Genomic DNA, 27,977 nt, shown 5'->3' on the forward strand with positions numbered 1-27,977 from the left:
TGGTTAAAAATAGAGTTTTGACATCAGGTCTAGTACTCGATTACCCATCTCACACACACACACACACACACACACACACACACACACACACACACACACACACATATATATATATACACACACATAGACTGGAAGGAGAAAGATAAATTCAGCAGTGAAGTGGAAACAGGCTGGTCTTGATCAAACCAGATCTTCTTTTCTTGATGTGCACCCGGAGCCTGGTTTGGCTCCTATCATCTGTCATGTTCATGAATAAATATGGTGCAGAAATCTTCTATTTAATAGCTTTGTGTTTCTTCAAGAGTGACTCTGTGACTTGGAGGAAATTATTCTCTGTGCTCAAAATGTGTGTATGGCATCCAGGAGGTTTTTACCATTATTCATCAGCACTGTGCCCATTTCCTCAGTGTCAGGGTTCCTCAGTGTCAGGGTTCCTCAGTGTCAGGGTTCCTCAGTGTCAGGGTTCCTTAGTGTCAGGGTTCCTCAGTGTCAGGGTTCCTCAGTGTCAGGGTTCCTCAGTGTCAGGGTTCCTCAGTGTCAGGGTTCCTCAGTGTCAGGGTTCCTCAGTGTCAGGGTTCCTCAGTGTCAAGTGGTAGAGCTGCATGAAGTGGGCCAAAAATCGAATTAGAAATGTTTTGCAAAATATTGCAATTGGACGTGTAATAAAGATCAGAACATCTGTGAACTGTGTGAATTATAGAAATTGACATATTAAAAAGGAAAGTGGAAAGCAGTATCATTATTGTTTGGAACAATCTGTTCTATCTCAGAACAGCATGCCAACTGTGAATCTAACAAACAGCCGGGAGGAATAACTGTCTTAAAAAGCCACAGTGACCAGGGTCTGGTTTCAATGATGGACTCTTGTCATAGAGGAAGTACGTCACTGCCTATCTCTATAAGAGAAAACAATTATTCCTGGGACTCCCTCAACAAATCACGAGGCAGACATGCCAGATTGCAGGCAAAACCTTTGCATTGGTTTAAGTTAAGGTAGTTGATGTGAAATAACCTCTGATCTCCATCTTGCTAGCTACTATTTAGTATTTTATTCACGTGGGTAAGGTAGTGACGTAGTTCCTCTATGACAAGAGTCCATCATTGAAACCAGACTCTAGTCACTGGGGGCGGGGCTTGGTGTGTGTGGGAAGCAGCCGCAAGACGGTTGCGTTTTTATAGTTTGTCAATATTGCAATTTCCATGTGAATTTTGATTAACTGTGCAGCCCTACTAAGTCGCAGTTATGAAGCAGCTCACACCTGTTGTAGTAAGGCCCATGACGGAGCTCTGCAGTGGGCCTCCCTAACCCAGAACAGCCCGACGGCCTACCAGAGATTTCCTCTGTGGGCCTCTCACTGCCACTGAGACTGGCCTTGGTATTCAGAAGACACTGTGTCCGCTGTACCCCTCCCTCCCTCTATCTCTCCTACTGCCATCATTTCACCTCTCCTCCGCCTCGCTGGGCAGGAGTCATCATCACCCGGGCAACAGGGTCCCTCTTATCTTACCAGAGATGAGGTCATCAATAAGGGTCACTGTAAGAGAGATGAAGTGGACCTAGACTTCCTCTTCCTCTTTTACTGTCCTCTCCTCTGATTGGTCCAGTTACACCTCTGGCTTGTTTCCCTCTCTTCCTCATCCTTCATCCAAATACCTTCCTCTCTCTCACACAGAAAACTGAAATTATTGAAAAGCTTTCGTTGCCCTTTCTGGGATTTAAACATAAGTTATCCACATGGTTTTACTAAGTGGTATTTAGTTGCTCAGGCCTTTGTGTGGTCCATCAAGGCACGCACACGCACACAATGAAGACAAGCTTTCAAGCCCACGGTTATCTGCAGGTGCAGTAGAGGAAATGTAATTTCCATTAAAAAAACGGATCTGCTGGAACTCCGCTAGTGTGCAGAGTGAATCCAGCTGCAGTCTAAATCAATAGTCCCCTACCTGTGAATGAAGGCTCACTTGTGTGCTAGTTCTCAGATCCATCTCTCCCTCCCTCTGACTACAGACAGGAAGATCAAAGGTCAGCCAATCGGCAGCAGAGTCAGTAGAAGCTCATGTAGCTCCACTTTAAACATGTAGGATGCTTGTTAATTTATTCAGTTATTTATAGACATTTAGTTTAAAAAAAAATGTTATACCCTTATTTTACCAGGTAAGTTGACTGAACACATTCTCACTTACAGCAACGACCTGGGGAATAGTTACAGGGGACAGGAGGGGGGATGAATGAGCCAATTGTAGGCTGGGGATGATTTGGTGACCGTGATGGTATGAAGGCCAGATTGGGGATTTAGCCAGGACCACCGGGGTTACCACCCCTACTCTTACAAAAAGTGCTATGGAATCTTTAGTGACCACAGAGTCAGGACACCCATTTAACGTCCCATCCGAAAGACGGCACCCTACACAGGGCAATGTCCATTGGGATTTATTTATTTTTTGACCAGAGGAAAGGGTGCCTCCTACTGGCCCTCCAACACCACTTCCAGCAGTATCTGGTCTCTATCCAGGACCATCCAGGACCAACCCTGCTTAGCTTTAGAAGCAAGCCAGCATTGGGATGCAGGGTGGTATGCTGCTGGCCTTGTGTGTCACCATTGTTGACAGAAACCTCCACAAAGTGTTTATGGAGAGACACACAATGTCAAATGAAACATGAAAATGTCAACATGGATGAACTAATGCCTGTGGAAATGATGTTTTTATATGCGTGTTATTCCATTCTCATGTGTGTGTGTGTTCTGGTGTGTCTCTCCTTCAGATTTCGACTCAGGCCTTGGCATGATGACAGGCATGAACCCCATGATGCCCGGCCTTGGTTACGTGCCCCCACCCCCCCTGCCCCATGATCTACCCATCATCAAGGAGATCATTCACTACCAGAGCTGCACCCTCTTCCCCCCAAACCCAAGTAAGTCTATTGACCTCTTACCCCAGAAAGTAGATTTCATTTAAGCAACCGGAAACAAATCTATTGAAGTGATGGGGGCAACCGACATGCTAGCAGATACCCATAGACTTATAGTTATTGCGCTAATGCTAGCTAGCAACTTATTTTAACTTCTTGGGGCTATGTGGGACGCTAGCGTGCCACCCGTGGTGCACCCTATCAACAGCAGGTGCATTTCAAGAGCGGCAAATTTGAAACCAAATAAATGTCAAAATTCAAATTTTTCAAACATACAACTATCTTACACCCTTTGAAAGATAAACATCTCCTTAATCTAACCACGTCATCCGATTTCAAAAAGGTTTCACGGCGAAAGCATAAAGTTAGATTATGTTAGGAGAGTACATTGACAATAGCTGTGTGTAATGTTTTGTCAATTCAAAGACAGGGTCACCAAAACCATAAAACCAGCTAAAATTGATGCACTAACCTTTTACAATCTCCATCAGATGACACTCCTCGGACATTATGTTAGACAATGCATGCATTTTTAGTTCTATCAAGTTCATATTTATATCCAAAAACAGCGTTTTACTATGGCATTGATGTTGAGGAAATCGTTTCCCTCCAATAACCGGCAGTCAAGTCAGCACCACAAATTAAATAATTAAAATTAGAAAACATTGGTAAAATATTATATTGTCATTTAAAGAATTATAGATTTACATCTCTTGAACGCAATCAACTTGCCAGATTTAAAAATAACCTTACTGGGAAATCACACTTTGCAATAATCTGAGCACTGCGCCCAGAAAAATATGCTTTGCTATACAGACAAACGGCCATGTTGGAGAGATCTAAAATCGAAAATACTATGTAAATAATCCATTACCTTTGATTCTCTTCATCAGATGTCACTTCCAGGAATCCCAGGTCCATAACGAATGTAGTTTTGTTCAAAAAAGCTCATCATTTATATCCAAAAAGCTCCGTGTTGTTAGCACATGATCTAAGCCAGCCGGACTTCTCGTCATGAACGAGGGGAAAAAATATATTTACGTTCGTTCAAACATGTCAAAGCGTTGTATAGCATAAATCATTAGTGCCTTTTTAACCAGAACATGAATAATATTCAAGGTGGACGAATGCATTCTCTTTTATAACGTATTGGAACGAGGGTACCCAACATGAACTCGCGCCAGAGTCTAATCGGCCATCACCGTTCCATGGCTCTTGTTCGGTCAGATCTCACAGTAAAAGACTCAAAACACTTTGTAAAGGCTGGTGACATCTAGTGGAAGCAATAGGAAGTGCCAAAACATGAATCAACCCCTGTGTGTTTCAATGGCATAGGCTTAAAGGTAATTCAACACATCAGGTATCCACTTCCTGTCAGAAAATGTCTCAGCGTTTTGCCTGCCAAATGAGTTCTGTTATACTCACAGACACCATTCAAACTGTTTTAGAAACTTTAGGGTGTTTTCTATCCATATATAATAAGTATATGCATATTCTAGTTACTGGGTAGGATTAGTAACCAGATTAAATCGGGTACGTTTTTTTATCCAGCCGTGAAAATACTGCCCCCTAGCCCCAACAGGTTAAACTGCACGCAAAGGCATAAAAATAATATTTGCTAATTCATCTGACTGGGGACGTAGATAAAGGGCCTCATTGCTAAAATCCCAAAGTATCCCTTTAAGTTGTAAAATACTGAAATTCCCCTTTAATAAAGAAGTAATATTTTTACTATATTACATTCTTAGCGTCTACCATCTCTATTACCTGAATACTGACTATGACTGAGACCACCATCTCTCCTCACAGTTCATTTATGCAGCCATAAGCCTTCTCTGTTATGGGTACACACCTTGCAGAGACAGACACCATGTAGACACACACAACTTGCAGACATACACACTGGTTCTTGTGAGAGACTGACTTCATAGAGTGCGACACTATATACCCTCATTGTCCACTGATTGACCTCCTACTTCCACATGGTTTCCCCTAGGATTTGTTTCAGCAGCAGTGGCAAAGTCAGCTACCGCAGTGACAACATTTTGCTGTTTTAAAGCTAATTTCCTGCAATTCTACATGTTTTGCCATTGTGCGGAGAGAACATTTGACAGTTTAAGTTAGTTTCCTGAATTTCTACACATTTTGTCATGGGGCTGAGAGAAAGAATTGCAGTTTTAAAGCTAATTTCCTGCAATTTTGCTGATTTTTGCCATGGCATATGCCGTGTTCTTATGCTTTCTGAGTGACTCAAATGCAGGTTACTGTTTTTCGTCATGAATCTTGTTCTGGAGGCAGCTCTGCAGAGTGGTCACTAGCTGGTACCGTCATAAAATCAGATTTTAAACCTAACCACACTGCTAACCCTAATGCCTCACGAACATTCGTCATCTTGGTAAGCAACTCCAGTGTAGATTTGGGCTTGTGTTTTAGGTTATTGTCCTGCTGAAAGGTGAATTAATCTCCCAGTGTCTGGTGGAAAGCAGACTGAACCAGGTTTTCCTCTAGGATTTTGCCTGTGCTTAGCTACATTCGGTTTCTTTATTATCCTGAAAAACTCCCCAGTCCTTAATGATTACAAGCATACCCATAACATCATGCAGCCACCACTATGATTGAAAATATGGAGAGTGGTATTCAGTTATGTTTTGTATTGGATTTGCCCCAAACATAACACTTTGTATTCAATACAAGCCGTTAACTGCTGTGACACATTTTTTGCAGTATTACTTTAGTGCCTTGTTGCAAACAGTATGCATGTTTTGGAATATTTTGATTCTGTACTGGCTTTCTCCTTTTCAGTCTGTCAATTAGGTTAGTTTTGTGGAGTAACTACAATGTTGGTCCATCCTCAGTTTTCTCCTATCACAGCCATTAAACTCTGTAACTGTTTTAAAGTCACCACTGACCTCATGGTGAAACACCTGAGCAGTTTCCTTCCTCTCCAGCAACTGAGTTAGGAAGGAGGCCTTTATCTTTGTAGTTACTGGGTGTAATTAAGTGTCACCATGCTCAAAGAGATATTCAATGTCTGCTTTTGTTATTTTTACCCATCTACCAATAGGTGCCCTTCTTTGCGAGGGATTGGAAAACCTCCCTGGTCTTTGTGGTTGAATCTGTGTTTGAAATTCACTGCTTGACTGAGGGACCTCACAGATAGTGTGTGGGGTACAGAGATGAGGTAGTCATTCACAGTGAGTCCATGCAACTAATGTGACTTGTTAAACAAAACGTTCCTCTACAATTTATTTAGGCTTGCCATAACAAAGGGGTTGAATACTTATTCACTCAAGACATTTCAGCTTTTAATTTTTTATTAATTTCAAACATTTTGAAAACTTAATTACACTTTGACATTATTGTCTGACAAAAAACTCCTCAATTTAATCCATTTTGAATTCAGGCTGTAACACAAAACAAATGGAAAAAAATATTTCTGCAGAGGCACACTATGAAGATGCTAGAACAATCCACATTTACTTTTCCACGGCAAACAAAACGAGCAATGAATAGAAAAAACAGACAACCCCATAGTAGAATAGTTTCTGTTTACCTAGTTAGCTTGTTATGTGTTCTATGTGAGAGAAATATTCCTCTCAAAGTGCATTCAAGTTGCAAGTGTCATAAGGAGGGAAACATGCATTCTGACAAGCAGTCAATGCTCAACAATTCATAATGCAAATTTTAATGGCATTGGTTAAAAAGAAGCGGATCCCAGCTTTTCATTCCTTCTTTATTGATTTATCAACTCCTTTAATATGTGTGAACTGCACCATTTTAAACCCAGTGTTTTTAGCATAGGTGATAATGCTTATTGCTAATAGCATACCTGATAATATGGACCATGCATAGGCTATATGCAAGGTCCAATCTGTTAAAATAATTTTAAGAAATAATTTTGCCAAAATGTTATTGGGCTCATTTCTGGGAATGTAAATGATATTTTAGATGGTGTCAGCAAAATGTCATTTTCATTCATTTTGAAGTAGAATGTCCTTTTAAAAAGTCACCAGAACGTAATAATTCTGATTGTGTGCGTGTTTGTGTTTGTGTGTGTGTCTGTGAAGAACACCCAGTGGGAGCTCTCCTTTAATATCTCTCAGAGAGATCTTTGTCTGGTGACTTTTTCAAAGAAAGCTCACTTGTCAGATTTGGAAGGGATCAATTTCACCCTAAACTAAAACAAAAGCAATTTTTCTCTCGTCAGTTGTTGGGAATTCAGGCTCCTTCAGAAAACATAAAACACAGTCTGGAGACACTCCCCCTCTCCTTCCTTAAGCACACAAGTCTTTCATGTTGTGTGTATGTGTATTTTCAATGTGAATATTCTTCCTGTCTCTCTCTCTCCCTCTTGCCTATTATGGTCTTCCCTCTCCCCCTTGTTTTTTCTCTCCTCCTCTCATCTTCTACTGTATCTTTCCCCTCTCTCTCTTGCTCTCCCTCCTCTTCTCACCTACGGTCTTCCCCTCTATTTCTCTGTCTCTTCTCTCTGTCCGCTCCCTGTCTTCCTCCTCTTTCTGTCTCCTCTGAGTCCGCTCCTTGTCTTCCCCCTCTCTTTCTCTCGCTCCCCTCTGTCCGCCCCATGTCTTTCTATTCATTTTCTCGCTGTCACTTTTGTGTTCCTCATGAAAGGCAGTCTCTTCAAGGAAGGATATCTTTAAAGCCCTACTTCAGAGGATGCCTATTTATTCTCCAGATTAAAGTTATCACAGGGCTGCTTGATGAGCCTCTGTCCCTCTCTGTTTGCCAAATAGAAAGACATCTGCTCAGCCATTAGTTAGTGAATCACTGTGACCATTGGAGGACTAGTGGGGGGCCAGGAGGAGGAGGGGCTATTTTAGACCTCAACCTGAAGATGATGAAACAGAGTATTCGAGGTAGATTAGAAAATAGTGATATAGGTGATGAGGAGAGAAAATAGATTACATCTACTAGGAAAATAAAAGAAAGGAATATAGAGAGAATAAAATGAAGGTCAGAGTTGAAGGGTCTGTTTTCTCTAATTTTTGTAGAGATCCAAGCCATGTCATCTTTTTTTCTGCCCTTCACCTGTATGTTTGTGTGTGGTCCAGGGGCGTGTGAGGGTTAGAGGAGCCTGGTGAGTCAGTGGCCCTGTCAGCCACAGGTCAACAGGCTGCATATGGCGGCCATCACAGGGAGCAGGACCTCCAGGCTACCCTGACACTATACAGCCCCTCACACTGACCTTGATCTGAATAACACCTGCAGGGGCTCTCTCTCTCTTTCTCTTTGTCTCGCTCTACTCTTTCACTCCCCCTTTCTCTCACTCTGCTCTCTTTCACTCCCCCTTTCTCTCACTCTGCTCTCTTTCACTCCCCCTTTCTCTCGCTCTACTCTTTCACTCCCCCTTTCTCTCGCGCTGCTCTCTTTCACTCCCCCTTTCTTTCGCTCTGCTCTCTTTCACTCCCCCTTTCTCTCGCTCTGCTCTCTTTCACTCCCCCTTTCTCTCGCTCTGCTCTCTTTCACTCCCCCTTTCTCTCGCTCTGCTCTCTTTCACTCCCCCTTTCTCTCGCTCTGCTCTCTTTCACTCCCCCTTTCTCTCGCTCTGCTCTCTTTCACTCCCCCTTTCTCTCGCTCTATTCTCTCGCTCTACTCTCTTTCACTCTTTCAATCGCTTTGAGCCGTTCAATTCACGTCTATCTAACCCCCTCTTTCCTTATTTTCCTTCTCCTGCTCTTCTTTTTTTTCTCCTGCCTCCCTCCAAACAAAGGTTCCAAAAGAGACATTGACTGGCTACAGTAGGCTAGCCAAGACCAATGCTAGCTGTCTTTTTGTAGCTCAACAGTAGCCAGCATATTGCTAGTATGTTTACTATTGAAGGTTTAATATTGTAAATAACTTTCTCTAAAAGGAATAAGCTCAGCAAGTAGATTGATGGGTGCTTCTTTTTGCTCTGGGCAGCTCGTGTATGCTGTGTGAAGTCATCAACTATGTACTGCTCCAGGAGTTGGAACTCGTATGTGCTGTGTGAAGTCATCAACTATGTACTGCTCCAGGAGTTGGAACTCGTATGTGCTGTGTGAAGTCATCAACTATGTACTGCTCCAGGAGTTGTAACTCGTATGTGCTGTGTGAAGTCATCAACTATGTACTGCTCCAGGAGTTGTAACTCGTATGTGCTGTGTGAAGTCGTCAACTATGTACTGCTCCAGGAGTTGGAACTCGTATGTGCTGTGTGAAGTCGTCAACTATGTACTGCTCCAGGAGTTGGAACTCGTATGTGCTGTGTGAAGTCGTCAACTATGTACTGCTCCAGGAGTTGGAACTCGTATGTGCTGTGTGAAGTCATCAACTATGTACTGCTCCAGGAGTTGTAACTCGTATGTGCTGTGTGAAGTCATCAACTATGTACTGCTCCAGGAGTTGTAACTCATATGTGCTGTGTGAAGTCATCAACTATGTACTGCTCCAGGAGTTGGAACTCGTATGTGCTGTGTGAAGTCGTCAACTATGTACTGCTCCAGGAGTTGTAACTCGTATGTGCTGTGTGAAGTCGTCAACTATGTACTGCTCCAGGAGTTGTAACTCGTATGTGCTGTGTGAAGTCATCAACTATGTACTGCTCCAGGAGTTGGAACTCGTATGTGCTGTGTGAAGTCGTCAACTATGTACTGCTCCAGGAGTTGGAACTCGTATGTGCTGTGTGAAGTCGTCAACTATGTACTGCTCCAGGAGTTGGAACTCGTATGTGCTGTGTGAAGTCGTCAACTATGTACTGCTCCAGGAGTTGTAACTCGTATGTGCTGTGTGAAGTCATCAACTATGTCATATTGCCCAAATACAAATAACATGACATTTACGCTTGTGGTCTTCAATGGTTGGCGACAGAGCAGGTAAATGTTGAACTGGAATGCGAAGATGCCCTGAAAATGTACTGTCGGGCCATTGACTGACAAGATCCACTGGTCCGACCGACACACGTTTTTACTGGTCCCGAGCCGGCGGGCCATCATTATTATTATCAGACCCTGCACACGAAAGAAAATAAATGAATGTTCTAGAAAGCAATAGGCTAAGTGGATTTCGACTCCACATTATATGGGACATGCAAATTCATGCTCTCTCCATCCGATTAGAAGTTTGACTACAACCACAGTGCACACACCCAGGTACCGAGAGGCAGGACACATGGCAAACTGTCAAACCAGCAGTCTTTTCCTGTCATCGCTTACTTTGTGACTGACAGGCGCCTGTCCTATCAATAGATCGCTAGAAGATGCATATTGTTCATTCTAGGCGCATAGTGCACTATCAGACTTTTTTTCTGACTAGCAAATTGAAAGGTAGTCTAGTTTAATTTAAGGCTGAAAATGAGTCTGTAATTGGCTGTATAGACAACAGCCGGCGCAAGTGGAAAACACTGATGATGGATCTTAACATAAGTATAGGTGTGTGTTTGTCCCAGCAAGCAGAGTGGACGGTACAGGATGGCCGTTATTGTCTTGTTTCACAGAGATTTCAAGGAAAGAATGGAGAGCTCTATTGTCATTAAGCTACCGGTTATTTCCCATTCTATATGTTGTTTGGTAAAGTCAATATGGCTGAACACAGGCTAGCAGAAAGTTTATGGGTGAGCCCTCCAGGCTTCTTGGCTTCTGTGTCGGCCTCATCTCCCGTTCAACAGGATTGTCACAGTGGCCAGTGGCATTGTAAATTCACCTGACACGGGCTCTGTCTGTTGTGCTGTGGTGCTGAACATCAGCTCCCAGGATACCAATGTTGCCTCTATCCATGGTGCTGAAAATTCCGATTGGCACTATCTCCTTGTTGACAAGTAGCCACCACATTTTGCGTTCTCCAGTGTCACTCCCACCGTTCATACTCTTTCCGTAGTACAGAGACCACCCCCACTGAACCTAGAAAATACATGCACATTGGGTTTTAAAAGCAGACTTTCAGATCATAGAGCCATCGGCTAAGTGTCGAAGGACTTTAGCTGAACAGCAGTGGCACAGTCTGGTTCTCTGGAAGAGCTGAGCTTTGAAACAAGCTTCATATCACTGACGTTTTAACATGAGGCCTTGCTCTTGCACCACAAGGCTCTGCCATAGATCCCTAGGAGGGCAGAGGCGTCTCAGAGTAGGAATGCAGATCTAGGATCAGGTCTCCCCCTGTCCATATCTAAAAGGGCAAACTGATCCTAGATCAGCATTCCTACTCTGAGATGGGTTATGAATACAGGCCCTGGTGATTAGTTCTGTCCAGAGCAGTAGAGCCCCATGTATGGTTCAGTGAACTCATCTGTGTTCAATTAATCAGGTCTCTCAAGCAATGAACCATTCACATGAGAGAATCAACCAGCTTTTGGCTAAGAGGATGCATTTGTGTTTATCCCACAATAGTTTTCACATTAACATTAGATATCAATAGAAAAGTTATCCAAGCGTATTTCTGTATGTTTTCGTCATTATTGCTACTCGTTGGTCATGGGAGATATTTCCAAATGTAATTTTTCAAATAATACTTTAATTGATTTTCCCAGCATGAAGCCTCTGAATTAATCAGATGGATATTGTATAACATACATTACAGCCTGCACATTGCATTATGATAACAGTACTTCTAAATGCATAAATCAATTTCACATTATTCTTTCACTGTAGAAACACTAGTTTTATATTGTGTTGTAAATTCAGACTGAGTATTTAACTGCTTCTTTAATGAGGTTTTGATTGATTTATGGGACCCAGTTTGTAGGTGGCATGTGAACCAAGGTTATTATAGTAAACTGTAACGAAAACTAATCATGAGAACTATTTAGTAAACTGAAATATAATAATTAACAAACCCGTTTGAAAAATTAAAACTACTGAAACGATTGTCTGACTCCAAAACGAACAAAAATCAAATAACCATTAATTGTTTTTTGGGGGGGTTGAATGAGTGTGTTAAGCTTTTTTAAGTCTTACGTTTTCAAGGTTCTGGTGGGTCACATTGAGATTGACTTTATCATTTAAAGGTCGACTCAGCGAGACGACGTTGCCACGAGCAGCACTGCAGATAATGGATGCGTTTGAGTGGTAAGACTGAAGCATCCGGCTATAGACGAAAGTCGGGAGAGGTGCATCTGTGACAGCCGAAAGTCTGATACTAATCTGGTTTTTCTTCAGCAAGGCTCAGATCAACAGTGTCTGGTTTGGAGATGACATAACCTATTACAAAAGCATGTCTGTTATACCAAATAAATGCAGTCTTTACCACTAGCGCCGGCTCTTGTCTATACAGCCGATTAGTTATTTTCAGCCGGATCCTTTTTCCACTTAAATTAACTAGTCTACTTTTCAATTCGCTAGTCAGAAAGTCTGCCGAGCCTTCTCCCACTAGAATGATATGCATCTTCTAGCAATCTATTGATAGGACAGGCGTGTGCACTGTGGTCTTGCTCTTGTGACTCCTGTGGCTGGCTGGGTGCAGTGCACGCTGACACGGTCGCCAGGTGTATGGGGTTTCCTCCAACACATTGGTGCGGCTGGCTTCCGGGTTAAGTGGGCATTGTGTCAAGAAGCAGTGCGACTTGGTTGGGTCAGTTTTGGGGATTTAACTTATTTTGTAATTATCATTAACTAAAATAACTGATTAGTTAGCAACGCTTATAATAATCTGGCTAGCTTTTAGAAGTGCTAGTGCAAACAGATTGTATCAGTTGGCAGTGCATTCAAAAGCATGGTGATGTTAACTAGGAGATGCTAGCCAGGAGATTCTGGACATTGCTATAAAAAAAAGGCTAACGCCTTTAACTTCTATGGGCTAGCGTCCCACCTGCGGGACACAGCCAGTGAAATATCAGGGCGGCAAATTCAAAAACAACCAAATGTCATAATTCAACTTTCAACTTACACTTCTCCTTGATGTAACCACATTGTCCGATTTCAAAAAGGCTTTACAGCGAAAGCAAAACATTAGATTATGTTAGGAGAGTACATAGACAAAAATAATCACACAGCCATTTTCCAAGCAAGGACATGTGTCAATAAAACCCAAAACACCGCTAAATGAAGCACTAACCTTTGACGATCTTCATCAGATGACACTCCTAGGACATTATGTTACACAATACATGTATGTTTTGTTCGATAAAGTATATATTTATATCCAAAAACAGCATTTTTCATTGGCGCGTGATGTTCAGAAAATGTATTCCCACCAAAATGTCCGGTGAATGTGCACATCAATTTACAAAAATACTCATCATAAATGTTGACAAAATATATAACAATTATTTAAAGAATTATAGATGGACTACCCCTGGATGCAACCGCTGTGTCAGATTTTAAAATGGCTTTTACGGAGAAAGCACATTTTTCAATATTCTGAGTACGTAGCTCAGCCATCACGGCGAGCTATTCAGACACCCGCCAAGTTCGGGGCAACCTAAACTCAGAATTAGTATTAGAAATATGCTCTTACCTTTGCTGATCTTCATCAGAATGCACTCCCAGGACTGCTACTTCCACAACAAATGTTGTTTTTGTTCCAAATAATCCATATTTATGTACAAATACCTCCGTTTTGTTTGTGCGTACAGATCACTTATCCAAAGGCATAACGCGCGAGCGTGGAACGAGAGACGAAAAGTCTAAATGTTTTATTACCGTACTTAGAAGCATGTCAAACGCTGTTTAAAATCAATATTTATGGTATTTTTTACGTAGAATTGCGATAATATTCCAACCGGACAATAGCGTATTCATTCAAGAAGAAAAAGAAGGAACGGCGTGCTCGCGTGACTGCGCATATCCAATCCCTTTGTTGCCAGGCAGACCACTCAGTAACTGAGCTCCTATTATCTGCCCAGTGACCGGAAAATGCTCAAACCACTTTCTGAAGGCTTTAGACAGCCAATGGAAGCCTTAGGAAGTGCAACGTCACCCCACAGACACTGTAGCTTCGATAGAGAATCAAAAGAAGAACTACAATTCTCAGACTTTCCACTTCCTGCTTGAATTTTTCTCAGGTTTTTGCCTGCCATATGAGTTCTGTTATACTCAGACACCATTCAAACAGTTTTAGAAACTTTAGAGTGTTTTCTATCCAAATCTACTAATAATATGCATATTCTAGTTTCTTTTAAATTGGGTACGTTTTTCATCCGGCCGTGAAAATACTGCCCCCTAGCCCAGACAGGTTAAACTCAGGTCAAATTAATACTTTATCATTCATAGTGTCCAAGTTTACGGTTAGTTCTCTGTATTGATGCCTCTCTATTCTCATCTACAGACCTTCCCTTTCCGGCCATGAGGGAGCGCCCTCCCGGTTGTAAGACTGTGTTTGTGGGTGGTCTGCCAGAGAACGCCACCGAGGCGCTCATCGTGGAGGTATTTGGCCAGTTGGGGGAGATCATCGCAATCCGCAAGAGCAAGAAGAACTTCTGCCATATCCGATTTGCCGAAGAGTTCACTGTGGACAGAGCCCTCTTCCTGTCTGGTACATTTCCTACATTTCCTTTTAAACTTCATGCTGTGTTGTACAATAAATGTCCTCCCTCTTCCGTCACAGACCTTAACTATGTTGGTCAATGAGGTGTTGTGCAGTAAATGTCCTCTCTCCTAATAGTTCTAAATGAAGCAAATTAATCTCCAGTGGTAGTCCAGTTCTAATCTCCAGTGGTCGTCCAGTACTAATCTCCAGTGGTCGTCCAGTACTAATCTCCAGTGGTCATCCAGTACTAATCTCCAGTGGTAGTCCAGTACTATTCTCCAGTGGTCGCCCAGTACTAATCTCCAGTGGCCGCCCAGTACTATTCTCCGGTGGCCGCCCAGTACTATTCTCCGGTGGCCGCCCAGTACTATTCTCCGGTGGCCGTCCAGTACTATTCTCCGGTGGTCGGTAGTCCAGTACTATTCTCCGGTGGTCGGTAGTCCAGTACTATTCTCCGGTGGTCGGTAGTCCAGTACTATTCTCCGGTGGTCGGTAGTCCAGTACTATTCTCCGGTGGTCGGTAGTCCAGTACTATTCTCCGGTGGTCGGTAGTCCAGTACTATTCTCCGGTGGTCGGTAGTCCAGTACTAATCTCCGGTGGTCGGTAGTCCAGTGCTCACCCCCGGTGGTCGGTAGTCCAGTGCTCACCCCCGGTGGTCGGTAGTCCAGTGCTCACCCCCGGTGGTCGGTAGTCCAGTGCTCACCCCGGTGGTCGGTAGTCCAGTGCTCACCCCGGTGGTCGGTAGTCCAGTGCTCACCCCCGGTGGTCGGTAGTCCAGTGCTCACCCCCGGTGGTCGGTAGTCCAGTGCTCACCCCCGGTGGTCGGTAGTCCAGTGCTCACCCCCGGTGGTCGGTAGTCCAGTGCTCACCCCGGTGGTCGGTAGTCCAGTGCTCACCCCCGGTGGTCGGTAGTCCAGTGCTCACCCCCGGTGGTCGGTAGTCCAGTGCTCACCCCCGGTGGTCGGTAGTCCAGTGCTCACCCCCGGTGGTCGGTAGTCCAGTGCTCACCCCCGGTGGTCGGTAGTCCAGTGCTCATCTCCGGTGGTCGGTAGTCCAGTGCTCATCTCCGGTGGTTGGTAGTCCAGTGCTCACCCCCGGTGGTCGGTAGTCCAGTGCTCACCCCCGGTGGTTGGTAGTCCAGTGCTCACCCCCGGTGGTTGGTAGTCCAGTGCTCACCCCCGGTGGTTGGTAGTCCAGTGCTAACCCCCTAGAGGTTAGTAGTCCAGTTGTAATCTCCAGTGGTAGTCCAGTGCTAACCCCCTAGAGGTTAGTAGTCCAGTCATAATCTCCAGTGGTAATCTCCAGTGCTAACCCCCTAGTGGTAGTCTCCAGTCGTAATCTCCAGTACCAGTCCCACTAGTCAGGTCTTTTCATATTTTATCTCCTTTTCCATCAAAGCTTTTAGACGCCAGACACATGCCATCTTAAATCTCTCTATATGCAAACTGGCTAAATATATCACAGCCCGCAAAGTACATTTAACACTGGCCTCTACAATAATATCCTATGCATTATTTATTCTGTGTGTGCGTGTCTGGGTGGTGTCTATTTGTGTATATGTGTGTGCGTGTAGTGATTGTTTCTCATGAAACCAGTTTTAACTATGTAAGTAGCAACTTGAGTTACAAAACCATGATGCATCTGCAAAAATCAACTATGATTCTGAAGACTCAGATGCATAGTTCTTGGTAAAGTGTCTTATTTATTTTCACCCCAAATTCTCATTACTGAAATGTGTCCGGATTTAATTCTCTGGTCATTTTACTTTAGAAAAATATAAAACACCAAATATATTGCTGTTGTTTGTCCATAAATCCTAAAAATATTATACTAGTAAAAGTTTATATTACACTATATTTATTACGTAAAAACAGTGTACGTAAAAACAGTAAAACTTTTTCCAGTTCCTGTAAAAACTCCAATCAGTTTTTAGACAGAATGCATCATGGGTAAGTAAAAGTGTCTGCATTCTGTCTGCCCCCAGGGGGCAGGACGGAGTTTGGGAAAGCCTGATCTAGATGAGCACAAGTTCATTTATTTGCTCTTATGCCTTCAGAATGAGGTTCTTATTCTCAAACACTCCCTTTACCCCACTTGACCTCACATTATGGCCAACAAATTCTAATTGGGAAAAGTTAGAACTATTACCTTACCAACATGGCGACATGAATGGGCTTTAGTGATGTGGTCAATTGTTTGCTGACTCTCCTTTTTTTTGCAGATTTAGCTAAGGGCTTCTCATTACCAAAATGGGAAGCTTAATATCGGTAATACTAATTCTAATGTATAGGCAATGGGTGTGCTGTGCTGGTCACTTCAATTATTTACTAGGACCACTGCTTTTACCGATTGTGTATCGATTTTTTTTGTAAAACAGTTCAATTGAGTACAGGTTTAACTGAATGAACAACATAGACAGAATGCAGTATGGAATTGTATTAAATAGTTTGGGGTATGGCAAGTGAGATAACATGGGTAAATTGACATGTAAATAGATCCCAAGGTATAAATCCATTTGTTGAATGGAAAGTCATAATTGTATGAATTAGCCCGTATGTTAAACAGCAAGCGTGAGGAATGTGCGTTCTTGTGCCATGCTTATAGGCTACAAGGTAAATGGGTGAATGACGTTCCACACATGGCAAATAGGAAAGTGGAGAAGAACGAGACACTGTGCTGATGATACATTAGTTTTAATTCCCACTACGCCTGTATAATAGGAACCAGAGTGAATTATGTTATGCTGCTTAATGAAGTTAAACAAGCATTCAGACCAGTCTTCCTGATTTGAACTTATTATTTGATAGGGTTTGTCAAGAAATATGGGGTGTATAAACCCCGTTTAACTTACTTTAAGCCACAATCTGCAATTTGAGCAAAGAGCAACCCTGCCACTTAAATTAGTGCATGCCCCATTTTGACATGTGTACCTGTTTTAGCACTTACTTATACTGTTATTTGATATCATAAGCCAGTTTTTGGTCCGTATCTCACATATTTAGATACTTTGTTAGGCATTTGCCCATAGGATCCCATTCCATCCAGAAATACATCTAAAATACCTTACAACCACACATCTACGTCATAGTACACCAATATTACCTTTAAAGACCTTGGATCATTTATTGCTTAAAAAAATGAGTAACTTTGTTTTACGCTTACGTTCACTTTTGACTCTTGAAAATACATGGATGTAGTTACAGTACTATACTGAAATAAGGGGTATTTTAGTCAATTGCATTAAGAGCAGTGCTTTTAGTATTATGCAAGTCTGATGTATTGGGTTTCTGAATCTCTGATAGAGATCAGTACAGTTTTTCAATGACAAACTATGCAACTCTGGGCAGGTGAAATTTTGTCCCAAAGACAACTGTTAATTCATGTTGACTAGTATTCCTTCCATTTGTTATGTGCATTAACGACTCTCAACAAAAAAGAAACTTAGCCAAGTGATCAGTTCTTCTCCCTACAGTCTCTCTTCCCTTTCTCTTACTCAATTTCGTTCCCACCGCTCCCAGTAGGCCTACAGAAATATAATGTATCTGATGGGATACACAAACTAAACTGTAGACAAGCTACATTCCTTGCCAAATCACAACAGCTTTATCACAAATTCAAAATGGGCTGGTTGATTAAAAGTAGGGAAGTATGTGTTCCAACCACGAGCTGCAGGTTTGGAATAATAGATGTGGCTTGTCTATTTCAGGCTTTTTTGTGAACTGCTGTAGTGTGCCATTTAGAAAAGGTTACAGCCCCCTAAACCTCGGCAGGTTCCAGACTGAAATATGCAACAAAAACATTGTTTTGATAAAGGCAAATAGCGTATTTATTAGTCTAGTCTATTAGTCTATATCAACTGCAGTCATTTCTAGAATCAGTACCTTTGTTCTCCAACTGTTAATGGCGATGATGTGTGGTAAATAATTAGAAATCTGCTCCGTATCCCCTCTTACAGCGTTGCGTTAGGTAGGCCTATTTGTAAATAATGTTGGCTTCGTGGTGATGATCAGGACCTGTTGGTGGTAGCTTTGTGATAACTCCACTGTGATGAACATTTTGTGGAGAATTTTATTTTCTTAAAGTTTTGTTTTAACATTAACCCCCCTTGAAAAATGCATAATATCTTATCAATAAACACAATAATGATCAAATAAATAAGTACAGATTAGAGGTCGACCGATGATGATTTTTCAACGCCGATACTGATTTATTGGAGGACCAAGAAACTCCCGATACCGATTAATCGGACAATTTTTGTATTTATTATTATATATATATTTTTGTTTTGTTTTGTTTTTTGTAATAATGACAATTACAACAATACTGAATGAACACTTATTAACTTAATATAATACATCAATAAAATCAATTTCGCCTCAAATAAATAATGAAATAATGCAAAAACAAAGTGTTGGAGAAGAAAGTAAAAGTGCAATATGTGCCATGTAAGAAAGCTAACGTTTAAGTGCCTTGGTCAGAACATGGGAACATATGAAAGCTGGTGGTTCCTTTTAACATGAGTCTTCAATATTCCCAGGTAAGATGTTTTAGGTTGTAGTTATTATAGGAATATTTCTCTCTATACGATTTATATTTCATGTACCTTTGACTATTGGATGTTCTTATAGGCACTTTAGTATTGCCAGTGTAACAGTATAGCTTCCATCCCTCTCCTCGCTCCTACCTGGGCTCGAACCAGGAACACATCGACAACAGCCACCCTCGAAGCAGCGTTACCCATGCAGAGCAACGGGAACAACCACTCCCAAGTCTCAGAACGAGTGACGTTTGAAACGCTATTAGCGCGCACCCGCTAACTAGCTAGCCATTTCACATCGGTTACACCAGCCTAATCTTGGGAGTTGACAGGCTTGAAGTCATAAACAGCGCAATCAATGCTTGAAGCATTGCGAAGAGCTGCTGGCAAAACACACGAAAGTGCTGTTTGAATGAATGCTTACGAGCCTGCTGGTGCCTACCACCGCTCAGTCAGACTGCTCTATCAAATCATAGACTTAATTATAATATAATAAAACACACAGAAATACGAGCCTTAGGTCATTAATATGGTCGAATCCGGAAACTACCATCTCGAAAACAAAACTTTTTTTTCTTTCAGTGAAATACGGAACCGGTCCGTATTTTATCTAACGGGTGGCATCCCTAAGTCTAAATATTCCTGTTACATTGCACAAACTTCAATGGTATGTCATAATTACGTAAAATTCTGGCAAATTAGTTCACAACGAGCCAGGCAATGAACGCAAGACCAGTGACACAATTTCATATTAGCAGGTAATATTAACTAAATATGCAGGTTTAAAAATATATACTTGTGTATTGATTTTAAAGAAAGGCATTGATGTTTATGGTTAGGTACATTGGTGCAACGACAGTGCTTTTTTTGCAAATGCACTTGTTAAATCATCACCCGTTTGTCAAAGTAGGCTGTGATTCGATGAGAAATGAACAGGCACCGCATCGATTATATGCAACGCAGGACACGTTAGATAAACTAGTAATATCATCAACCATGTGTAGTTAACTAGTGATTATGTTAAGATTGATAGTTTTTTATAAGATAAGTTTAATGCTAGCTAGCAACTTACCTTGGCTTCTTGCTGCCCTTGCGTAACAGGTAGTCAGCCTGCCATGCAGGCTCCTCGTGGAGTGCAATGTAAGGCAGGTGGTTAGAGCGTTGGACTCGTAACCAGAAGGTTGCAAAAACGAATCCCCAAATCCCCCCTGAACAAGGCAGTTAACCTCTATGGGCTAGGTGGGACGCTAGCGTCCCACCCGTGGTGCACTCCATCAACAGCAGGTGCATTTCAAGAGCGGCAAATTTGAATCCAAATAAATGTCAAAATTCAAATTTTTCAAACATACAACTATTTTACACCCTTTGAAAGATAAACATCTCCTTAATCTAACCACGTTTTACGATTTCAAAAAGGTTTTACGGTGAAAGCATAAATTTAGAGTATGTTAGGACAGTACATTTACAAGAGTTGTGTGTAATGTTTTGTCAATTCAAAGACAGGGTCACCAAAACCATAAAACCAGCTAAAATGATGCACTAACCTTTTACAATCTCCATCAGATGACACTCCTAGGACATTATGTTAGACAATGCATGCATTTTTAGTTCTATCAAGTTCATATTTATATCCAAAAACAGCGTTTTACTATGGCATTGATGTTGAGGAAATCGTTTCCCTCCAATAACCGGCAGTCAAGTCAGCAACACAAATTAAATAATTAAAATTAGAAAACATTGGTAAAATATTATATTGTCATTTAAAGAATTATAGATTTACATCTCTTGAACGCAATCAACTTGCCAGATTTAAAAATAACCTTACTGGGAAATCACACTTTGCAATAATCTGAGCACTGCGCCCAGAAAAATACGCGTTGCGATACAGACAAGCCGTCATGTTGGGGAGATCTAAAATCGAAAATACTATGTAAATAATCCATTACCTTTGATTCTCTTCATCAGATGTCACTTCCAGGTATCACAGGTCCATAACGAATGTAGTTTTGTTCAAAAAAGCTCATCATTTATGTCCAAAAATCTCCGTCTTGTTAGCACATGATCTAAGCCCGCCGGACTTCACTTCATGAACGAGGGGAAAAAATATATTTCTGTTCGTTCAAACATGTCAAACGTTGTATAGCATAAATCATTAGGGCCTTTTTTAACCAGAACATGAATAATATTCAAGGTGGACGAATGCATTCTCTTTTATAACGTATTGGAACGAGGGTACCCAACATGAACTCGCGCGCCAGGTGTCTAATGGGCCATCATCGTTCCATGGCTCTTGTTCGGTCAGATCTCCCTCCAGAAGACTCAAAACACTTTGTAAAGGCTGGTGACATCTAGTGGAAGCAATAGGAAGTGCCAAAATATTCCTCAGCCCCTGTGTTTTTCAATGGCATAGGTTTAAAGGTAATACAACACATCAGGTATCCACTTCCTGTCAGAAAATGTCTCAGGGTTTTGCCTGCCAAATGAGTTCTGTTATACTCACAGACACCATTCAAACAGTTTTAGGAACTTTAGAGTGTTTTCTATCCATATATAATAAGTATATGCATATTCTAGTTACTGGGTAGGATTAGTAACCAGATTAAATCGGGTACATTTTTTTATCCAGCCGTGCAAATACTGCCCCCTAGCCCCAACAGGTTAACCCCCGTTCCTAGGCCATCATTGAAAATAAGAATGTGTTCTTAATCTGACTTGCCTAGTTAAATAAAGGTGTTAAAAAAATATATATATTAAACGGCAAATTGGTGGCCAATAATACCGATTACCAATTGTTATGAAAACTTGAAGTCGGCCCAAATTAATCGGCCATTCCAATTAATCGGTCGACCTCTAGTACAGATCCTAATACAAGTGATCCAAGAGGACATTTTGTGAAAATGACTTTTTTGTTGTTGTCAAATGTGAGTTTTGTGAGACTGACCCGTGTGTGTAGCCGTCTCAAGTGACTTGGCCTAGCTATTCTCTTCAGTAAGAATGGATAACTATCCCATACATTATGTCCACCACCAGTTCCACAGACCACCATTCTAGTTACAGTTTAGTAGTCCATCGGCCTAGTGGTCCAGCAGCACAGAGCTCTCCAGTCTCCCTATGAAATATTGAATCACATCTGGGAGCCTGAAGCAAAGAGTAGGCCGTGTTCATGTGAGAGCACCGTTTTCACCCAGGGTCATTTGAGTGAATGAGCAGCAATGGAGAGGAGGAGGAGTGAAAGAGACTGAAGAGTGAGACAGCAGGAGGGAGAGAAAAAGAAACCGATAGGAGCGGGAGAGAGAGAGCGAGAGACAGAGGAAAGATGAGCGGGAGAAAGGAGGGAAAAGGAGAGAGATGGATGTGTTTGCTTGGGTGTCACTAGAGGACCAATTAGTCTCTAAGTCTTCTCTACTAATTAGTTTAGAGAACAGAGAGGTGTTTACTCCAGCCCCACAAAGCTACTTTAGCTGGGATGCAGCTGTGACAGAGGAACCAACAGATTAAAAAGAGGAGAGCCTCAGAGGGATGGGGAGCGATGGATGGACAGATCGTTTTAACCCAAATAGAGGATGTCAGGAGAGAGATGCAGGTGTCTGATAGAAAGTGGTTTGTGGGTATTTACGACGCTTTATCGCCCTGCACCTGCACGTTTAGCAGAGTGAAATGTCACTCGTGATGTTACCAATTGGTTCTAACGCTCTCTCGCCCCCTCTCTCTCCCCCCCTCTCTCTCTCTCTCTCTCTCCCCTCCCCCCTCTCTCTCTCTCTCTCCCCTCAACCCCCTTTCCTCTCCCTCCAGGCTACCGTATGCGTCTGGGTTCCAGTACAGACAAGAAGGACACAGGGCGGCTCCATGTGGACTTTGCCCAGGCCAGAGACGACTTGTATGAGTGGGAGTGTCGTCAGCGCCTGTATGCCAGAGAGGAAAGACACCGCAGGAGGATGGAGGAGGACCGTTTCAGACCCCCCTCCCCTCCACCCATCGTCCATTACTCAGACCACGAGTGTTGCCAGCTGGGGGACAAGATCAAAGGTGGGGCTACACACACAGTACACACTCACACAAAATAGAGATATAGAAATGTTTACACACTCACACAAAATAGAGATATAGAAACGTTTACACACTCACACAAAATAGAGATATAGAAACGTTTACACATTCACACAAAATAGAGATATAGAAACGTTTACACATTCACACAAAATAGAGATATAGAAACGTTTACACACTCACACAAAATAGAGATATAGAAACGTTTACACACTCACACAAAATAGAGATATAGAAACGTTTACACACTCACACAAAATAGAGATATAGAAACGTTTACACATTCACACACAATAGAGATATAGAAACGTTTACACATTCACACAAAATAGAGATATAGAAACGTTTACACACTCACACAAAATAGAGATATAGAAACGTTTACACACTCACACAAAATAGAGATATAGAAACGTTTACACATTCACACAAAATAGAGATATAGAAACGTTTACACACACACGGCACACAGACACATGCATGTTCTCACATACATACACACACACACGCACACACACACACACACACACACACACACAGTACAGAGAGAGACAGAGAATAAAAACACACAAGGACACACACAGAATACAAAACTCATACATTATCAATGTGGTGGAAATTCTACCTTTAACTAATGAGGAGAGGCAAAATCAATAATCAATCAAGGTATTACTTTTATTAAAAACCTATTATAATGAGGAGGCTGGTTGACCCCGCCCACGCAGGTGAGATGGAGTGAGAGCCTCCTGTACAAAGAGTACAGGATCATTTATATAGTCAAGCTGCCCCATGCAAGCATCTGCAAAACACGTGACCCAATGTGTGTGTGAGGGGAGACAACTGGGTGAAAAGGTTGCCTCAGTCTGTCGCAACTGAGTGAGAACAACAGGGGCCAGAATGACAGGAAGTCACTCCAGACATACTTCCTCTAACAGTAGCTCTACGGTTCCCCCAAGTTGGGCAAGCAAGTGCCTTTGACTGTCGGCCCAGATGATGTATGGTTGTACTGGTCACACACACACACACAAAACATGAATCTTTGGCCCAGAAACAGGCTCCAGACAGAACAATAGCTCTGTTACTGGTGTGCAGGCTATAACCTTTAGTCTGTCTCCGATCAAGAGGAACCAGTCAGTTTCTGTCAATCTTGGCTGAGTGGCCAGACATCATGGGGTCATTCTACACACACAGTCAGGACTCTATTAATGCGTGCACACACTTTTCTATCCTATATATGTTAGTTTATATGACAATCTCAAACCCAAAGTCCAGGCTTAAACACAGATGATTTAGTACACAAGCATTAGTAAGGTTTAACTTCAAAATGCCCTCACATCAAGCTGATCAACTGGTACACAATGTACAGTGTTACACAGTGGTCCTCCTCTGGGTTTAGTTTGGTGTACAGTGTTACACAGTGGTCCTCCTCTGGATTTAGTTTGGTGTACAGTGTTACACTGTGGTCCTCCTCTGGGTTTAGTTTGGTGTACAGTGTTACACAGTGGTCCTCCTCTGGGTTTAGTTTGGTGTACAGTGTTACACAGTGGTCCTCCTCTGGGTTTAGTTTGGTGTACAGTGTTACACTGTGGTCCTCCTCTGGGTTTAGTTTGGTGTACAGTGTTACACAGTGGTCCTCCTCTGGGTTTAGTTTGGTGTACAGTGTTACACTGTGGTCCTCCTCTGGGTTTAGTTTGGTGTACAGTGTTACACTGTGGTCCTCCTCTGGGTTTAGTTTGGTGTACAGTGTTACACTGTGGTCCTCCTCTGGGTTTAGTTTGGTGTACAGTGTTACACTGTGGTCCTCCTCTGGGTTTAGTTTGGTGTACAGTGTTACACAGTGGTCCTCCTCTGGGTTTAGTTTGGTGTACAGTGTTACACTGTGGTCCTCCTCTGGGTTTAGTTTTAATCCTCTGGGTTTAGTTTTAAAGTTTTAATGATTGTGCGTGCATTCGTGCACGCACAGATAGTGTAAAGCATGTCCCCACTGCTGAAGTACGTAAATATCCCCTCCAACAACTTGTACAACTTAGACTTCTGAATGTGAGTGCACTACTTTAAAAAAGTAGTGCACTCTATAGGGAAAAGGGTGCCATTTTGGATGCTGCTTCTATACAACAGATAAACTCTCATTTTGTCCAGATATGATATTTTATTGGGCCCTGGTCATTGTCAATGATTGACTAGTATAGATATTGTGTGTGTATTGATAATGGACCTGTAGTTGTTGGGGAGGACTAGTGACTGTGGAGAGCCTGGAAACCTACATCTTTCTATAGATACACACGAACACCTCAGGGACCTCTGGTTATGACACCTTCGGGGCTTCACCTTAAATAAATCAAAAGCCCTCTCGATCTTAGTGTGTGAACATGTACACAGAGTGGACAAAACATTAAGAACACCTGCTATTTCAATGCAATAGACTGACCAGGTGAATCAAATGAAAGTTTATTTGTCACATGCGCCGAATACAACAGATGTAGACCTTACAGTGAAATGCTTACTTGCAGGCTCTAACCAATAGTGCAAAAAAGGTATTAGGTGAACAATGGGTAAGTAAAGAAATAAAAACAACAGTAAAAAGACAGTGAAAAACAGTAGCGAGGCTGTAAAAGTAGCGAGGCTACATACAGACACCGGTTAGTCAGGCTGATTGAGGTAGTGTGTACATGTACAGTGGGGGGAAAAAGTATTTGATCCCCTGCTGATTTTGTGTGTTTGCCCACTTACAAAGAAATGATCAGTCTATAATTTTAATGGTAGGTTTATTTGAACAGTGAGAGACAGAATAACAACAACAAAAATGCATGTAAAAAATGTTATAAAATGATTTGCATTTTAATGGGGGAAATAAGTATTTGACCCCTCTGCAAAACATGACTTAGTACTTGGTGGCAAAACCCTTGTTGGCAATCACAGAGGTCAGGCGTTTCTTGTAGTTGGCCACCAGGTTTGCACACATCTCAGGAGGGATTTTGTCCCACTCCAAGTCATTGAAGTTTCGAGGCTGACGTTTGGCAACTCGAACCTTCAGCTCCCTCCACAGATTTTCTATGGGATTAAGGTCTGGAGACTGGCTAGGCCACTCCAGGACCTTAATGTGCTTCTTCTTGAGCCACTCCTTTGTTGCCTTAGCCGTGTGTTTTGGGTCATTGTCATGCTGGAATACCCATCCATGACCCATTTTCAATGCCCTGGCTGAGGGAAGGATGTTCTTACCCAAGATTAGACGGTACATGGCCCCGCCCATCGTCCCTTTGATGCGGTGAAGTTGTCCTGTCCCCTTAGCAGAAAAACACCCCCAAAGCATAATGTTTCCACCTCCATATTTGACGGTGGAGATGGTGTTCTTGGGGTCATAGGCAGCATTCCTCCTCCTCCAAACACGGCGAGGTGAGTTGAAGCCAAAGAGCTCCATTTTGGTCTCATCTGACCACAACACTTTCACCAGTTGTCCTCTGAATCATTCAGATGTTCATTGCCAAACTTCAGACGGGCATGTATATGTATTCTTGAGCAGGGGGACCTTGCGGGCGCTGCAGGATTTCAGTCCTTCACGGCGTAGTGTGTTGTTTTCTTGGTGACTATGGTCCCAGCTGCCTTGAGATCATTGACAAGATCCTCCCGTGTAGTTCTGGGCTGATTCCTCACCATTCTCATGATCATTGCAACTCCACGAGGTGAGCTCTTGCATGGAGCCCCAGGCCGAGGGATATTGACAGTTCTTTTGTGTTTCTTCCATTTGCGAATAATCGCACCAAATGTTGTCACCTTCTCACCAAGCTGCTTGGCGATGGTCTTGTAGCCCATTCCAGCCTTGTGTAGGTCTACAATCTTGTCCCTGACATCCTTGGAGAACTCTTTGGTCTTGGCCATGGTGGAGAGTTTGGAATCTGATTGATTGCTTCTGTGGACAGGTGTCTTTTTTACAGGTAACAAGCTGCGGTTAGGAGCACTCCCTTTAACCTCTATGGGCTAGGTGAGACGCTTGCGTCCCACCTACTCAACAGCCAGTGTAATCCCGTGGCGCGTTATTCAAATTCCTCAAAAATGCAAAAACTTCAATTTTTCAAACATATGACTATTTTACACCATTTTAAAGACAAGACTCTCATTAATCTAACCACACTGTCCGATTTCAAAAAGGCTTTACAACGAAAGCAAAACAGATTATGTCAGCAGAGTACCCAGCCAGAAATAATCAGACACCCATTTTTCAAGCTAGCATATAATGTCACATAAACCCAAACCACAGCTAAATGTAGCACTAACCTTTGATCTTCATCAGATGACAACCCTAGGACATTATGTTATACAATACATTAATGTTTTGTTCAATCAAGTTCATATTTATATCAAAAAACAGCTTTTTACATTAGCATGTGACTAGCATGTGACTAGCATTCCCACCGAACACTGCCGGTGAATTTACTAAATTACTCACGATAAACGTTCACAAAAAGCATAACAATTATTTTAAGAATTATAGATACAGAACTCCTCTATGCACTCGATATGTCCGATTTTAAAATAGCTTTTCGGTGAAAGCACATTTTGCAATATTCTCAGTAGATAGCCCGGCTTCACAGGGCTAGCTATTTAGACACCCAGCAAGTTTAGCACTCATCAAAGTCAGATTTACTATAAGAAAAATGTTATTACCTTTGGTGTTCTTCGTCAGAATGCACTCCCAGGACTTCTACTTCAATAACAAATGTTGGTTTGGTTCAAAATCATCCATAGTTATATCCAAATAGCGGCGTTTTGTTCGTGCGTTCAACAATATCCGAAAGGGTAAATAAGGGTGACGAGCATGGCGCAATTCGTGACAAAAAAATTGTAAATATTCCATTACCGTTCTTCGAAGCATGTCAACCGTTGTTTAAAATTAATTTTTTGCCATTTTTCTCATAAAAAAGCAATAATATTCCGACCGGGAATCTGCGTTTAGGTAAACAGACGAAAGAAAATAAAGCATGGGGTCGACTCGGGCACGCGCCTAAGCCCATAGTACTCTGAACGGCCACTTGCCAAACGCGATA

At 42.2% G+C, this 27,977-nt stretch overlaps 1 protein-coding gene across 5 annotated transcripts in view; it reads left to right on the plus strand.

The window, feature by feature from the left end:
* Positions 1–27,977, plus strand: part of LOC106604462 (ecto-NOX disulfide-thiol exchanger 2) — a 325,983-nt gene that overhangs the window by 255,892 nt on the left and 42,114 nt on the right. For 4 of the 5 annotated variants that reach the window (XM_014199101.2, XM_014199098.2, XM_014199100.2 and 1 more), the window contains 3 exons: positions 2,765–2,914; positions 14,150–14,356; positions 22,681–22,914. In XM_014199101.2, the coding sequence (XP_014054576.1) occupies positions 2,765–2,914; positions 14,150–14,356; positions 22,681–22,914 (591 nt within the window). The remainder of the gene's footprint in view (positions 1–2,764; positions 2,915–14,149; positions 14,357–22,680; positions 22,915–27,977) is intronic. The other variant, XM_014199102.2, reaches the window with a different exon arrangement.

Source organism: Salmo salar, chromosome ssa05, assembly GCF_905237065.1.
Source record: "Salmo salar chromosome ssa05, Ssal_v3.1, whole genome shotgun sequence".
In the NCBI taxonomy this organism is placed as follows: domain Eukaryota; kingdom Metazoa; phylum Chordata; class Actinopteri; order Salmoniformes; family Salmonidae; genus Salmo; species Salmo salar.